The sequence below is a fragment of the Moschus berezovskii genome, chromosome 8, assembly GCF_049115385.1.
Source record: "Moschus berezovskii isolate FMDL1 chromosome 8, NW_MosBer_1.0, whole genome shotgun sequence".
NCBI lineage: Eukaryota > Metazoa > Chordata > Mammalia > Artiodactyla > Moschidae > Moschus > Moschus berezovskii.
Window position 1 is genome coordinate 62,994,190 of NC_142467.1, and position 16,939 is coordinate 63,011,128.

General features: G+C 42.0%; 1 protein-coding gene across 1 annotated transcript in view; it reads left to right on the forward strand.

Moving 5' to 3' along the window:
- Positions 1–16,939, forward strand: part of KLHL3 (kelch like family member 3) — a 132,135-nt gene that overhangs the window by 75,332 nt on the left and 39,864 nt on the right. The window contains exon 7 of the mRNA XM_055430784.2: positions 10,780–10,896. Within this exon, the coding sequence (XP_055286759.1) occupies positions 10,780–10,896 (117 nt within the window). The remainder of the gene's footprint in view (positions 1–10,779; positions 10,897–16,939) is intronic.

The window sequence follows — 16,939 nt, forward strand, 5'->3', positions numbered from 1 at the left end:
GAGATTATGGGGACAATTTTAATATTTTTCCAGAGAATAAGGACAAATGTGGGAACTAGAGGTCAGACAGGGGCATGGATCTTTGCCATTTTCTCTCCTGTTTTTCTTCCTTGTAGTTTTTGTTTTAAAATTCCTATTATTTGAGGGAGGACACATGGATGTGGTAGGGATCACAGAATCACTAGTTCTTTGTGATCACACCCCTCCCCCCATCCTTGCTCAGGTAGAGGAATGACGCAGAGAAGCAAGCCCCTCCTAGTCACCTGAGTCTTTTCTATGGGAGGTGTCTCAGGGGTAGAGCTAATCCTGTGAGCAGATAGCCTGTTTCTTGCATCCCCTTTGAGACACAAAGTTCAGCTCTCACCACATGCAGCCTTGTTGACCCAGGGGCAGGGTAAGCAAGCTTCTGGGACACACACATACTGCGAGAAGGAATATGACTAAATTCTACTGCAGTTTGACCACTGAATTTCTGGGTACTAGACTTTTCTGAATCTTTGCTTTTTCAGCTAGTAAATATGTTTCTGTTTCTCAAGATTTCCACTCCTTATGAAATTCTGTTGAGGCTTTTCAGAGTGAGAACTAACAGAGAAATGACCCAATTTTCAGGTATAGGTCAGTAAGAAATTGGTTGGATCTCTTAAAAAAATTAGATTCGTGTCAAGTATGTGTTAGAAAGAGAAGTACAGATTTGTTTCTTTCTGCATGATCACATTTTATGTACTATTATCTCCTAAAACTATCATCGGGGGCCAAATTCTGATATTGTATTTTCTGGAAAGAATTGGACCTTGTCTCCTGGGATCTTTAGTGTTGTGGGCCCTCCTGTCTGAATTCCTGGCCTCTCCCACCAGCACCAGGGATGGGTCTGGGGTACAGGCAGGAGCTCCCTGGCCAGTAGGCTGGGCTTGAGTGCTTGCTGCCAAGACACCATCCAGGGACCAAGCAAGTACATCCTATGCTTAGGCTGGGCTCTTGGCAGCCCTACCACACTCTGAGGTCAGCATTAGACCTGCCAAATTCTCAGCCTGCAAACAATGATCTGGCCTGGACCCCTGCGTCAGTGATACTCTTTTTTACTGTTCTCCTCTGAGAGCACAGTTTACTAAGCACCTGTGACTGAAATACTACCACACTACGACCAAAAACCCACCTTGACTGCTCACTGTGATTATTTCACACACTGTTAAAAAAAAAAAAGGTGTTTTTGTTACAGTAAGCTCAGAGACGTGAGCAAATGCAAAGTGCACGGCTCAACTTTTGCAAAGCCCGCATCCGGATCAAGAAACAGAACTCCAGGTCTTCCTTCCAATCACTGCCTCCCACTTCAAGAAGCCAAACTACTATTTGACTTCTTATAGATCAGTTTTGTCAGCTTTTAAGCTTTGTATAAATGGAATCTTGCATGCTTTTGTGCCTGACTTCTTTTGCCCAGGGTACTGTTTTGCACATCATTCTAATTCTTACAGCAACTTGCAAGGCCATTTTGCAGAGGAGGAAACTGAGGCTTATTTACAGTAGATGGTTCTATGATTTGAAGCTGACTGTGTCTGCTGCCCTGCTTTTTATTAAGGAACATCCACTCTGATGGGGAGACCCTTAGTTATTACCATTTAAGAACTTTGGGGGAGTTCCCTGGTTGCCTAGTGGTTAGCATTCTGGGCTTTCACTGCTGTGACCCGGGTTCAGTCCCTGGTGGGTTCCTGTAAGCTGCGAGGCATGGCCAAAAAAAAAAAGAGGAAAGAGCTTGCAGTCTGGTGGGCAGACAGACTGATAATGTGGCTGAGAAAAGTATCTGGCTGTAATCAAAGTTCAAGGAAAGCACCCTAGAGTATTTTATCACAGATTTTGGGGGTAGGAAAGGCCTCATAGGAAAAGGGAATATCTATCTGAACTAAAACTTGGAGAATGAAAAGTTGGGATTTTGGAAATCCATTCAGGTTGAAGGAATTGTAGGAATATAGTCATGGAAGTTTGAAATAACTTACTGGGGAGAGAATACTTTGTGTAATGTGAATCAAGGATTTTTGGTGGGGGAACTGGAAGATAAGTCTGGGAAGGGAGTAGGGGTTGTGGAGGTTAGGAAGTGAGGGCTTTCTTCTTTAGGCCAGTATTTACCCAACTTCATGCTATAAAACCATAATGATATGAGATGGTTTTAGGTAAAAAAAAAAAAAAAGTGTTCAAGTGGGATGCATTTGGGAGACAGTGGCTAAACGAAGAAGCCAGGTTAAGAAACTGCAGGACTTGTCTGAGCGTCTGTATGTTAATGAGGATCATGAATCTCTAAAAGGGATTTGTAGTTGTATATGATGTGCTCCTGGAGAAGGCAATGGCACCCCACTCCAGTACTCTTGCCTGGAAAATCCCATGGATGGAGGAGCCTGGAAGGCTACTGTCCATGGGATCGCTGAGGGTTGGACACAACTGAGCGACTTCACTTTCACTTTTCACTTTCATGCATTGGAGAAGGAAAGGGCAACCCACTCCAGTATTCTTGCTTGGAGAATCCCGGGGACGGGGGAGCCTGGTGGGCTGCTGTCTATGGGGTCGCACAGAGTCGGACACAACTGAAGTGACTTAGCAGCAGCAGCATGATGTGCTCCCCAGGCTCGTCTGGGTCCTAGAACCTCTTTACTATAGAATGTCTCTGGCTTCTAGTATTTTGAGGAACACGTAAAGGAAGCCAGCTTTCTTTGGTTGCCCCAAATAATTTTTGATTATTGCATCTGTCGATTTTCCTTTTCATTTCATTAGTGATCTGTATTTTTTGATGGTGAGACCATCTTCAGAGGGTGTTCTATCCATGGGAGTCTGGGTTATCCTGGGCTGTGGAGGTGCCCCTTCTAGAACAAGTTTACTGGTTTGGAAATAGTTTTTATATTTTTGTCTTGAGTACCCCTTGTACCACCTGGGTAGTATTAATTCAACCCCTGCATCTGTATATGACATGAGTCTTGGGTTCTGGTTTCTTGAAGATGAAGTTTTCACTCCCCAGGCCATAGGAGATGGTGAACTTCCTTCCACTTTCCCATAACAGATGGTTGGAGTTCATCTATTCCCAGTTTTATAGCTGAGGCTACACTGTCCTCAAGGAGCCTGTGGCCTACACATTCAACCTGATAGGATACTTGTCCTGAACCATTAAAGCCTATATCGGAATTCTACAAGCCTGTGAGCCATTTTGGTCTCAGCTTTCATTCAGCTCCCAGACTTAAATCCTTTGTTATTTAAAGCACTCAGCATTTACCTCTTGCTTCTGAGTATGGCTCAAATCTATTTTTTGGTTTTATACCATTTTTTCATGTGTTTAGAGCTATAGGGGAATATTCCTTCTGAGCCAGCTCAGTATGCCATGTTGGCTAGAAGTTGTTGTCCCTCCTTGGGTCATGTTCCCGTCATTTGTAGGATTAGTACAACTGAAGTAGTCTGTCAGCTTTTTGAGTCAAACCATTGTGCTTCAGTCCTTTCCCTTATCCTTTGTATAATGAATCATAGTGGAAGTCTTTTTGCTGGCTGTAGACAGTAGTAGAAACCTGAAGAACAATTTCCAGGCACGATGCTGTTATTGTTATAGTTTTGTCATTGTTTTTGTTTATATGAAGTCAGATTTCTGGCAGTGTGCTGTTGGAGGAAGAGAAAGAACCATGTGCCTAGTCATTCCTGCTTTGATTTATCCATCCGTTCTCTCAAGAAATATTTCTTGAGTGCTTTCTGTGTGATAGATACTATGTTAGCCACAGGAGAGACATTGATGAACAGATAAAGACAAGATTCCTAGCCTCATGGAAGTTAACAATTACATGAAGGGAGACAGATATTGTCAAACACATATGCAAATAAATATGTGGCTACAGATCGTGAGCACAGGGTGCTGTGAAAGTGCAGACTGAAAGCAGTAGCTCTGATTGCTGCCCTGACATCATGAGTGGGTAGACCACTTTCTCACTGTCTTACCTCAATTTCTCTTTTTGTGAGTGTCTCTAGCTGTTTCACAGGACTCTTGTGGGTCTGAAATGAAACAACTACAAGAAAGAGCTTTTTCAGTGTCATTTAAAACCTTAAGATGATGATACTATCTGAGAGATGAGGGCAACTAGATGAGGTTTTCCTAGAATCTGGGGAGCCTTCAGACCAGTGATATGCTGGTAAATGTTTAGCAGTTGGCTCTCCAATAAAAAATTCCAAGAGCTTTGATTTGTTTGCTGATCCCTTTGCTAATTTCCATGGTGTAAATATTTCCACCAAGGTAATGTCATTAACACTGAATTGGGACCAGCTCCAATCCATCACTGCTCCCAGCTGTGCCCCATGCTGTGTGTGGCAAGGAATGGGAATATAGTTAATACACCTCTTGTTAAGTTTTGATTTGAGAAAGAGCACAGAAGTATGACAGAATCACTCTTGTGTCTGGATGTGCTGTCTTGTCTTTTTTAAAAATGTAACCTTATTTAAATTTAAAACGTTTTTATTAAAATATAGTTGACATACAGTGTTTTGTTAGTTTTAAGTGTACATCATAGCGATTTGACACTGAAATACATTATGAAATAATCACGTTATGTCTAGTACTCGTCTGACCCCATGCACTTATTACAATATTATTGACTGTATTGTTTATGCTATATATTGCATGCCCATGACTTATTTTATAGCTGGAAGTTTGTACCTGTTAATATCCTTCACCTGTTTTACCCATCCTTCCACTCTCCTCCTGTCTGGCAACCATCTGCTTATTCTCTGTCTGTGAGTCTGTTTTCATTTTGTCTTGTTTGTTCATTTGTTTTTTTGTTTTTTAGATTCCATATATAAGTGAGATGATATGGTATTTGTCATTCTCTGACATTTCACTAAGCATAATATCCTCTAGATCCATCCATGTTGTCGCAGATTTCACTCTTTTTTGTGGCTGATTCATATTCTGTGTGTGTATGTGTGTGTGTGTATCACATTGGAAGTGCTGTCTTCTTGATTTAAAATCATGGCAGTGCATTTGGCAAATGCTATTGGCTCAATCCCTAGGAAAGAAAAATGTACCAGGGGATGTTCTAGGATGACAGGGAGGGTGCAGTTAGGATTTTGGATTTAGAAACATAGTTTCCCAGCTCAACAGTATGCCCAGGTTTTTCAAATAATTGTGCCTCTGAGATGCTATATTGCATAATGTTAAACCTGAATTTTTGGCATTAGAGATGAGTCCATGTCTCAGATCCACTGTTTCCTGGCAGAATGGACTTGCACAGGTTGCCAGCCTCTCTAAGGCTGTTTTCTCATCTATAAAATGTGAGCAGTGGTACCTCCTTCACAGAGTCTGCTGCTGCTGCTGCTGCTAAGTCACTTCAGTCGTGTCCAACTCTGTGTGACCCCATAGACGGAAGCCCACCAGGCTCCCCCATCCCTGGGATTCTCCAGGCAAGAACACTGGAGTGGGTTGCCATTTCCTTCTCCAATGTGTGAAAGTGAAAAGTGAAAGTGAAGTCGCTCAGTCGTGTCCAACCCTTAGCGACTCCACGGATTGCAGCCTACCAGGCTCCTCCATCCATGGGATTCTCCAGGCAAGAGTACTGGAGTGGCTTGCCATTGCCTTCTCCATCACAGAGTCTAGGGTGGACTAAATGAGGTCATACATGTAAAATGCTCAGCACTGTGCCTGCTGTTATTGCTGAAATTAGTCCTTCTCAACTTGAGTAGCAAATCTGGTCCATGTAGGAATCTAGGTTTTCCCCTGATGTTCTCAAAGCTAGCTTCTTTCCCCATCCCGTGTTGGCTGAGAATCACCCTTAACTGAACCTTTCCCCTTGCCAAGTCACTGCCCTGCCCTATTTTAATCTGAGTCCCCTGCTTCATTCTCAGAACATGTTATTTTTCTTTTAATTTATTTATTTTTAATTGGAGGATAATTGCTTTGCAACATTGTGTTGGTTTCTGCTGTACATCAGCATGAATCAAGCAGGGCAGAGTGCCCCAGGGCTACCCTCTTTGCTCAGTATGCAGGTACGTCTGGCTTGGCTCCCTCTATAACTTATGGGGTAGAGTGGAAGGATCGGGTTAGTCTAATGTTTTCTGACCAAGGCTTGTGCTTACATTGGAGGTGTGAGCTGAGGACTATGAAATCCGATTTTCTCCATCTCCTTTCCATGTAGCAACCTTGTGGCACTCAAAAAATTGGTTCTGAAACATGAAGCAGTGAGGAAATGATGCTATGGGCTTCCCTTGTGCTTCATCTGGTAAAGAATCTGCCTGCAATGCAGGAGACCTGGGTTCGATCCCTGGATAGGGAAGATCCCCTAGAAAAGGGAAAGGCTACCCATTCCAGTATTCTGGCTTGGAGAATTCCATGGACGGTACAGTCCCTGGGGTTGCAAAGAGTCAGACATGACTGAGTTACTTTCACTTTCTTTGTCTAAAAGAGAAACACTAAGTGTGCCTTGGGGGCAACTGGTTATTTCATCATGGGGTCCACAAAAAAAAAATATTTTCATCTGAGTAGACATTACCCTGTCCCATGATTGAAGCCACAGGATTGCTGCTTAGATCTAACAGACCAGGGGTTTATGCAGTTTTCCTTTAAAGGGCCAGAGAATAAATATTTTAGGGTTTGTGGGCCACAGTGTCTCAATTCAGCTCTGCTATTAAAGTGTGAAAGCAGCTGTAGATGATTTGTAATGAGTGAGTGTGGCTGTGTTCCAAGAAAATTTTATTTACAAAAACAGGTGCATGTGGCCTGTGGGCTGAAGTTTGCTAACTGGGTAGCTACTGAGAATAACGGGAAAGAGTCTGAGCATTAGAGATGGGAGTATGTGGACCCAGCTCTGCTGCTTGGCTCTGGACTCGGGTGAGTCACTCAGTACGGGGCTGGAGTGTCTACTCACTGGCTGTCAAGAGAGTCCGTGGTTATGGTATCTTTGGAGAGTGTGGTGCAGGGCACGAGCTGCTGCTGCTTCTACTTGTTGCCCCTTTGCCTTGGCTACTCCTTTGACAGCAGGGGCTGTTGGGAATGATTGTAGGCCCATAGGCTAGTTGGAAGTTCATTTGCTTATTTTCCAAGCATGACATCTAAATGAAACAAATATGTGACCTCCTCTAGCTGTGGAGAAGGTCACCGTTGCTGCCAAGTGCTGTGGCTTTCACAGCTGAGTAGGTAAACAGTGCAACTGAGCGGAACCAGTTAGACAAGTCAAGCCAAAAATAAAGATAAGGTTAAATATCGACTTCATTAGACTCAGCCTGCATTGCAGCTTCTATAACAAAGACTATGCTGATTGACAGGGAAGGGTGTGATCAGCAAATCCCACCTGCTCAAGGCCCTGCTGTTCATTCTCAGCACATCCCACCTGCTCAAGGCCCTGCTGTTCATTCTTTAGGAAAGCGTTCTCATCCAGCCATGCGCTCTGTGCCTGGCACTGTGCTTGGTGGCAGAAGTGCAGAGACAGAGCTGATACCCTTCTCACCCTGCAGGAATCACAGCCCAGTAAAGGGAAGAGGAAGCAGTGTGGGCAACCAAGGTACAGAGCAGAACAGAACTGTGACTATCCATCACCTAACCCAGCAAAGCCAGGCATCTCCAGCATCCTTTGGTTCTAGGACCTGGCTCTGCTTCCCTAATCCTGCTGCCTGCTCCAGCCTGCTTACAAGCTCTTTCTGAACTCTTTTGTCCATTCATTCTTTAAATACATTTGAATTTGTATTATGTGCCAACAAGTAAGACAAGGTCCCTGTTCTCATGAATCTTAAGGGCTAATTGAAGAAACACACAATTAGTTACAAAATAATGCAATAAGGTTGAGACACATAGCTCCGTGAGAGTTAATAATTTTTAGAAATGAACTATACAAGGAGGATTTCCATGACGTGTGTGTCTATGTTTGTACACATGTAGGTTATTTTATATAGAAATGGGAGCAAACTGCACATGTATACTGCTCCTTCCCTTGTTCCATTCCATTCAGCTCTCTTCCTTCTGATGGATTCCTTTCTGATATCTCATCCAATCTGAGTATTCTCAGCCTGACTTAAGTACATGTTTAGGAAATAGGGCCAAAGCATTAGTAACATATCAATACACACAAATACACAGTTAGAATAAGAAAAATTGGAGGTTTTTTACCCACACTGGGAGATATAGCTTTCATTTCAACTTGTGAATTTTGAAATTGTAAATTTTTCTGTAGTATTTACCTTTTCCCTTAGGATTTCTTTTCTTCTCCCTTCCAAATTTTATTTTGAAAAATTTCAAACCTATGGTAAATTTGGAAAAGAATGAACATTCATATACTCTTTACCTGGATTCACCATTTGTTAACATTGTGTTTCATTTGCTTTCTCTCTTCCTCTCTATAATCTTTTATTTTGCTGAATATTTAACTTTTATTTTTGACAGTAAATTGTAGGCATCATGACACGTTGCCCTGAAGTATTTTAGCTTGCCCTTCCTAAGAACAAGAAAATTCTCTTTCTGAGCCATAAAACCACTATCATACCAAACAAATGTAACACTGACACAATAATATTTTCTAATATACCGTCAGCATTCACATTTCCTAACAGTCTCAAAAAAAGTCTTTCATGGTTGTTTCTTTCTAATCCATGACCAAATAAGGATCATGCCTTTCATTTAGTTCTATGTCTGTGAAGAAGATTAAGCGTGCATGCTGTCGTGACTGACTCTTTGAGACCCCACGGACTGTAGTTCGTCAGGCTCCTCTGTCCATGGGATTTCCCTGGCAAGAATACTGGAGTGGGTTGCTGTTTCCTTCTCCAGGGGATCTTCTGTTTCCATGCCTTTTTGAGTATCTTTCATAATGCTAACAGCTTTTTAAAATGGCAATTAAAAATTTGGTTTATTTATTTTTGACTATGCTAGGTCTTTGTTGCTGCACTTGGGCTTTCTCTAGTTGTGGTTCATGGGCTACTCATTGTGGTGGCTTCTACTGTGGACCACAGGCTCTGGGCACGTTGGCTCTGTAGTGGTGCTACACAGCACAGGCTTAGTTGCCCCTCAGCATGTGAAGTCTTCCCGCACGAAGGATTGAACCTGTGTGCCCTGGATGGCCAGGGAAGTCCCCAGCGCTAACAGTTTTGAAGAGTCCAGGACACTTATGTTGAAGAGTGTCCCACACATTGTTGTTGGAGTTGTCTATTTCTTTGCTATGAGATTTAGGTTTAACATTTTAGAAAGACTACTGCATAGGGAATGCTGTTTCCCTCTCATTAAGTCACATTCAGGAGTGTAATATAAATTTGGCCTGTTTACTAGCAGTGTTAACTTTAGATCAACCAATTTGAATCTCCCCCACTCTCCCTATGTAATTAATAAGTATTCTGTCAGATGACACTTGGAGAACTGTGAATATCTTGTTCCCAACAACTTTTCACCCATACTTCTTAAAGTCCTTATGGACTCATGGATTCTTTTTATTCTTTGGTTTTTGATTCATTGCTATCTTTTTCTTTTAACTAAATATATTTTAAATGAGGTATGATTTACACACAGTGAAATGTATAGATATTAAATGTAAGGTTTGATTAGTTTTGACAAATGCACTTGCCTATATAGCTCCCTCTCTGTCAAGATATAGAACCTATCCATTATCACCAAAAGTTTTCTTTGGCCCCTTCCCAGTCAGCGCTGAATTATTTCTTCATTATCCTGTTAGATGTTTAAATTGTCCCAAATGTTGGCAATGAAAATGCCCTATCTAGCTCGCTCTGGTCTGTCTGTTGTGTCCCCTTGATTTTTGAGCACTTTCTTGCTTTCTGGCACAAGAAACTGTTTTGTCTTAGTTGTTGTTATTATTGTTTTTAACAGTTGAAAATATCCCGTGTCAAAACTAGTTTAATAATTTCTCCACTAGTGGACTTCAGATAGTTTCTTTATCCTCTTACAAAAATCCTGCAGCAAACATCTTGGAACACATATTCTTGCACCACTTGTGTAAATATTTTTGTTGACTAGAGCTCTGGAAGTTATATTTCTAGGTCAAAGATATGCACATTTGAATTTTTGATTGCTATTGCCAAATTCTTCCTTCCCCTCTGAAAAAGCCATGTTAATTAAGCTTCCATAAACAGTGGTGGTTTCCCCGCTGTCTTACCAATGCTGATGTTTATGTGAGTCTGTGTGTATGGTGGTACAGGGTTTGAATCTGAACTTAACCTTGAGTAAGACGAACATTTCCCTTTTTGGTTCAAAGACTTGTTTTGATTTGTATAGAAATGAAATCTCTCCTTAAAGGAAAGGTTCAACCCAAGGAGAAATTTTTGCCATTCTCTGTCATTCAGTTTCAAATTCACCATTATTACCAACTTTTGTGGGGGACATCTTTATAGTTTTTGTTCTGCATTAAACAAACATGGGAAATAGATGAAGAGAGTGGTTTGTGTGATGAAAACATTGCCCCCAGGGCTTCTGGTCCTCTTGGGAAGTCTGTAAAATTTGATTCAGAGTTATTGCTCTTCATTTCTACCCTGGGGTAACTGTTGGAATTGATTTTTATTTTGCAGTGAACCTGGATGATTCTATGTTTGGGGCAGCAGGTTTTTCTTAGTGTACATTTGTGTGTGTGTGTGTATGAGGGAGGCAGAGAGAGCACTCTCTGACATGACATCAGGTAGTAAAATATTCTGTTTTTATTAATATTTTCAATATTAGACCTTAGGTTAAATGTTTTTGTGGATGACTTGTAACTTTTCTTTCTTTTTTAAGGTTGAAATTGTTTGAAAGCTATTTTAAAATTATTATCTCTTTGCTAAAGTTCCCTCTTTTGGTTTTCCTTGCAGGTGTTTGAAGCTGTGATTTCATGGATCAATTATGAGAAAGAGACCCGTTTAGAGCACATGGCAAAGCTGATGGAACATGTCCGTCTCCCTCTCTTGCCGAGGGATTACCTCGTCCAGGTGAGTGCTGTGTGAAGAATCAAGCACTTCCCTGGTCACCCAGGCCTCCAGCAGTAGCAGTGGGGAACCCCAGTTGTATGGAATGGTGAGGAGTTTGATGGGTCTTTGGTGTGGAGTGGGGGCACAACCCACTGATCCTCAGTGTGAGGATGTGGTAGTGTAAGGTTTAAGAGCATGGATTTGAGAATGAGACACTTAGGTTTAGTTCCTCCTCTCCCACTTCTTAGCTTTGAGTCTCAGTTTTTCTCTAGAAGGGAAATTGTACTATAGCCTGGTAGGGTTGTTAGGAGGACCAAAGGAGTTCTAAGTATGTAGTTCAGGTGTTTAGCATGAAGCCCAGGGATAACACGTGTTCAACAGAAGTTAGCTGCTTTTGTTGTACAAGACTTCAGCTAGGAGGGTCATTTCTGTGTGCATGTTTCTATGTTCCTTTTTTGCTTTATGTTAGGCAACTTGGGGCCTAATTCAGGACATAAAAACCAGTTCTTCACAGCTGCCTGGAATACATACTGTACATATGGGCTTCCCAGGTGGCTCAGTGGTAAAGAATCTGCCTGCCAATGTAGGAGACACAAGAGATGTGGGTTCGATCCCTGGGTTAGGCAGATTCCCAGGGGGAGGGCATGGCTACCCACTTCAGTATTCTTTCCTGGAGAATCCCCATGGACAGAGGAGCCTGGTGGGCCCATTTCGTGGGGTCACAAAGAGTCAGACATGACTGAGAACACACTGCTTCCTCTAAAACATGGTGCCACATATTTTTTCATTTAATCCCATAACAACTCTGTGAGCAGAGGTTATAACCCTCTTTTTACAAATGTGGGCTTTGAGGCTTATGGAGGTTGGCATTTATGCGGAGTCTCCAGCTAATAGGTAGGTGGCAGGGTCAGGATTCAAATCCATGTCTGTCTGGCTCCAGAGCACCCCACATTCCCTAAGCAGGCGCCACCTTTAATACTCTCTGTTCTGTTTGTGCATTACACAACTGACTTTGTAGCATAAATGACGTTAGATATTTTCCAAGCAGGCAGAAGATAAAACTTAATAGATAAACAACAAGTGCCAAGGCAGAAGGCCAGCTCAGCCATTCTCAGGAAGTCTCTGGGAGGAATGGCAGGTGTGAAGCAAGGCTGAGAGGAGGTTCAGTATCCAGCAGCAGAGCTCCGTCACTTCTTGACCATAAGACACTGGGTAAATCCTCAACCTTTCTAAGCCTCTGCCCTCTCATCTGGTGAAAAGAGCCCCTGCCCTTATAGGATCATTTGAAGATCAAATGAGATAAATCATGTAAAGCCTACAACCCAGCATTAGTGATATTACTGCTCTCGTCACACCACTGCTGCTGTTGGCACTAGAGGGAGACAGTGTCCTTACCAGCACTTGTAAAGTCCTCAGTCAGAGGTCAGTGGATTGTTCTCTGTATGTCTGAACCTCAGCCCTCTTCTCAGGGTGTTGAGCTAATCGCTCAGTCATGTCCGACTCTTTGCAATCCCGTGGACTGTAGCCCGCCAGGTTCCTCTGTGGAATACTCTAGGCACGAATATTGGAGTGGGTTGCTATTTCCTTCTCCAGGGGTCTTCCCAACACAGGGATTGAACCCGGGTCTCTTGTATTGCAGGCAGATTCTTTACCTTCTTGGCCACCAGGGAAGCCCAGGGGCCAGAGTGTATACTCAGTAACCTTCAGACGTGCCCTGCGTTTTACACTGTGGATGGTACCACTGCCACCTGGTGGCCACACATGCTTCCTGTAGGAGACGCCCCCTCAGCAGAGGAACCAAACCCACCCCAGCTCCCAGTGTCGGAACCAAGCCTCCCACAGAGTGGGCCCAGCCACCTGTAGAGGTGGATGCTTGGCCTCCAGCAGTCCCACCTGCACAGGGACCAGGGGCAGCCCGTGGACTTGGGTTCTGGGGAAAGCTAAAGGGGCCTTCAGTGCAGTTCAGCTCAGTTCAGTTGCTCAGTTGTGTCCGACTCTTTGCGACCCCATGAATCACAGCACGCCAGGCCTCCCTGTCCATCACCAACTCCCGGAGTTCACTCAAACTCATGTCCATCGAGTCGGTGATGCCATCCAGCCATCTCATTCACTGTCGTCCCCTTCTCCTCCTGCCCCCAATCCCTCCCAGCATCAGAATCTTTTCCAGTGAGTCAACTCGTCGCATGAGGTGGCTGAAGTATTGGAGTTTCAGCTTTAGCATCAGTCCTTCCAATGAACACCCAGGATTGATCTCCTGTAGAATGGACTGGTTGGATACTCACTTCCTCCATCGGGTGCCTGCAAGGGAAACTTAATGAAGACTTTAGGGAATAGTTCCTGGGTTATCAGGGTGAGGTCAGCTTTAGGTCTGGAGAAGAAGGAAGGCAGAGACAATGGGCATGAAATCTGCAGTGTGGGACTTTTTTTTTAAGGTTTTTTTTTTCAGAACACCTTCGGAAGGAGATATTTCATTAACACTCATTTGACCTTGAAACTTCAAACAGTTCTAACCACTGAGGATGACTGATGGAGGAGGAGAGAAAGGAAAGCTCTGGGCAGACCTGAACCAATATTGATTCCTAGGGGAGGTGTTTTTTTGTTGTTGTTGATTGGTTTTTTTTTTAATCGCTGACATTTATTAGGTTTTCATTAAATATTTAAAAATATTGTGCCAAGTGTATAACATGGTATATCTTATTTAAAAATTTGTTCTTGTCATAAAATATGTATAATGTAAACTTCATCCTTTTACCCATTTGAAGTGTACAGTATAGTGGCATTAATTGCATTCATTGTGCTCTACAGCCATCACCATACCCATTTCTAAAACTGTTTCATCATCCCAGATTGAAACTCTGCACACATGAGTACTCTCTGAATGAGTGCTTTGGGAGAAGTAGCTACTCATGCATTTTTCCTTCTTCCCAAGCTTTTAAAGAGATCCTCTCCCACCCTTAAAATTTTTTTTAACTGACCCTAAATGTTTATGATTTGTCCCAATTTGCCTTAGCCCCTCAGTGGGACAGAAAAAACCTTCCCAGAGAATGGAGTATTCCTGGGGATTGTCTGTGGGGGAAGGAGGCATCCAGAGGTAACAGAGGTGTTGTCATTGGCCCGCCTTTTCCTGGCATTTCTGATACTGCTCTGCAGATGATGGCCTTGGCCACATTCCCGTTCCTAGTTACAGGTGAGGACCCAGGAGAGGCTCAGCCAGGCCTGTGCATGACCACTCCAGGGCGAGAGAGTTGAGATGGAAAGGCGCTTCTCATTCTCTGACTAGACCTGAGGGCTCATGGTCAGAACCCTTGTTTTGTTCATCATTTTCTCTCCTGAGGTTCAGCACTGAGCTGCTGAACCAGGAGACATTCAATCACTGTTAGCTGCTGAATGGAATTGACCTTTGCCGATAACTCCCAAATACCCCAGCAAAGAAAACATGAAGTAGCCCTCGAGAATCCCTTACAGACATGCCGTGTAGCAATCTGACCTGCACCCAAGGGCAGAGATTTGAGAGTTGGGGTATCAACATGGTTCATGCTTAGCTTTGCACATGAAATATTTAGGCTTAAGTCCTTGGCTTTAGAAAAAGGCATGAAGAAGTCACAACCCCAGCTTAGACGGGGTCCAAGTGGAGGTCAGTTGGTGGGACTTTAGTGCAAGACATTCTTTCTGCTCTGACATGTTATAGAGTACCTCACTGGCTGCTTCTTCCTGAGGCTTGTACAGTAAGAAAAGGGATATGAATTCTTCATGAACATCATCTTATTACACCCAGTGCCTACAAGAGCTGGCTGTTGGGTCCCACTGTCTTCCTGTTTCCCTCCCTCTCCTTCTCTCAAATGCCTGACTATTTGCCTTAAATATTATAAAGTTTAGATTGATACAAATGGAATTGTAGTTTAGGACTGTGAATTTTAAATCACTGTAACCAGACTTAAACACATCTCTTTTTTTTCTTTTTAATTTATTGTTTTATTGAAGGATAATTGCTTTACAGAATTTTATTGTTTTCTGTCAAACCTCAACATGAATCAGCCATAGGTATACATATATCCCCTCTCTTTTGAACCTCCCTCCCATTTCCCGCCCATTCCCACCCCTCTAGATTGATACAGAGCCCCTGTTTGAGTTTCCTGAGCCATACAGCAAATTCCCATTTTACATATAGCAATGTAAGTTTCCATATTACTCTTTCCATACATCTCACCCTCTCCTCCCCTCTCCCCATGTCCATAGGTCTATTCTCTATGTCTATTTCTCCATTGCTGCCCTGTAAATAAATTCTTCAGTCCCATTTTCTAGATTCTGTATATATGCGTTAGAATATGATATTTGTCTTTCTCTTTCTGACTCACTTCACTCTGTATAATAGGTTCTAGGTTCATCCACTTCATCAGAACTGACTCAAATGTGTTTCTTTTTAAGGCTTAGTAATATTCCATTGTGTATATATACCACAGCTTTTTTATTCATTCATCTGTCAATGGACATCTAGGTTGCTTCCATGTTCTAGCTATTGTAAATAGTGCTGCAATGAACAATAGGATACAATTTTCAATTTTGGTTTCCTCAGGGTATATGCCTAGGAGTAGGATTACTGGGTCATATGGTGGTTTTATTCCTAGTTTTTATAAGGAATCTCCATACCGTATTCCATAGTGGCTGTATCAATTTACATTCCCACTAACAGTGCAGGAGTGTTCCCTTTTCTCCACACACTCTCCAGCATTTATTGTTTGTAGATTTTTTTGATGATGGCCATTCTGACTGGTGTGAGGTGATATCTCATTGTAGTTTTGATTTGCATTTCTCTATTAATGAGCAATGTTGAGCCTCTTTTCATGTGTTTGTTAGCCATCTGTGTGTCTTCTTTGGAGAAATATCTATTTATGTCTTTTTCCCACTTTTTGATTGGGTTGGTTGTTTTTCTGGTGTTGAGTTGTATGAATTGCTTGTATATTTTGGAAATTAATCCTTTGTCAGTTGTTTCATTTGCTATTATTTTCTCCCATTCTGAAGGTTGTCTTTTCACCTTGCTTATAGTTTCCTTTGCTGTGCAAAAGCTTCTAAGTTTAATCAGGTCCCACTTGTTTACTTTTGTTTTTATTTCCATTACTCTAGGAGGTGGGTCATAGGGGATCTTGCTTTGATTTATGTCATTGAGTGTTCTGTGTTTTCCTCCAAGAGTTTTATAGTTTCTGGTCTTACATTTTGGTCTTAATCCATTTTGAGTTTATCTTTGTGTATGGTGTTAGGAAGTGTTCTAATTTCATTCTTTTACATGTAGCTGTCCAGTTTTCCCATCACCATTTATTGAAGAGGCTGTCTTTGCCCTATTGTACATTCTTGCCTCCTTTGTCAAAAATAAGGTACCCATTGGTGCATGAGTTTATTTCTGGGCTCTCTATCTTGTTCCATTGGTCTATATTTCTGTTTTTGTGCCAGTACCATACTGTCTTGATGACTATAGCTTTGTAGTATAATCTGAAGTCAGGAAGATTGATTCTCCCAGCTCCATCCTTTTCCAAGACTGCTTTGGCTATTTGGGGTCTTTTGTGTTTCCATATGAATTGTGAATTATTTTCTTCTAGTTCTATGAAAAATGCCATTGGTAATTTGATAGGGATTGCATTGAATCTGTAGATTGCATTTGGTAGTATAATCATTTTTACAATATTGATTCTTCCTACCCAAGAGCATGGACTATCTCTCCATCTGTTTGTGTCATCTTTGATTTCTTTCATTAGTGTCATAATTTTCTAAGTAAAGTTCTTTTGTCTCCTTAGGTAAGTTTATTCCTAGATATTTAATTCTTTTTTGTTGCAATGGTGAATGGATTGATTCCTTAATTTCTCTTTCTGATTTTTCATTGTTGGTATATAGAAATGCAAGTGATTTCTGTGTATTGATTTTGTATCCCAAAACTTTGCTAAATTCACTGATTAGCTCTAGTAATTTTCTGATAGTATCTTTAGGGTTTTCTGTGTATAGTATCATGTCATCTGTAAACAGTGAGAGTTTTACTTCTTTTCCAATTTGGATTCCTTTTATTTCTTTTTCTTCT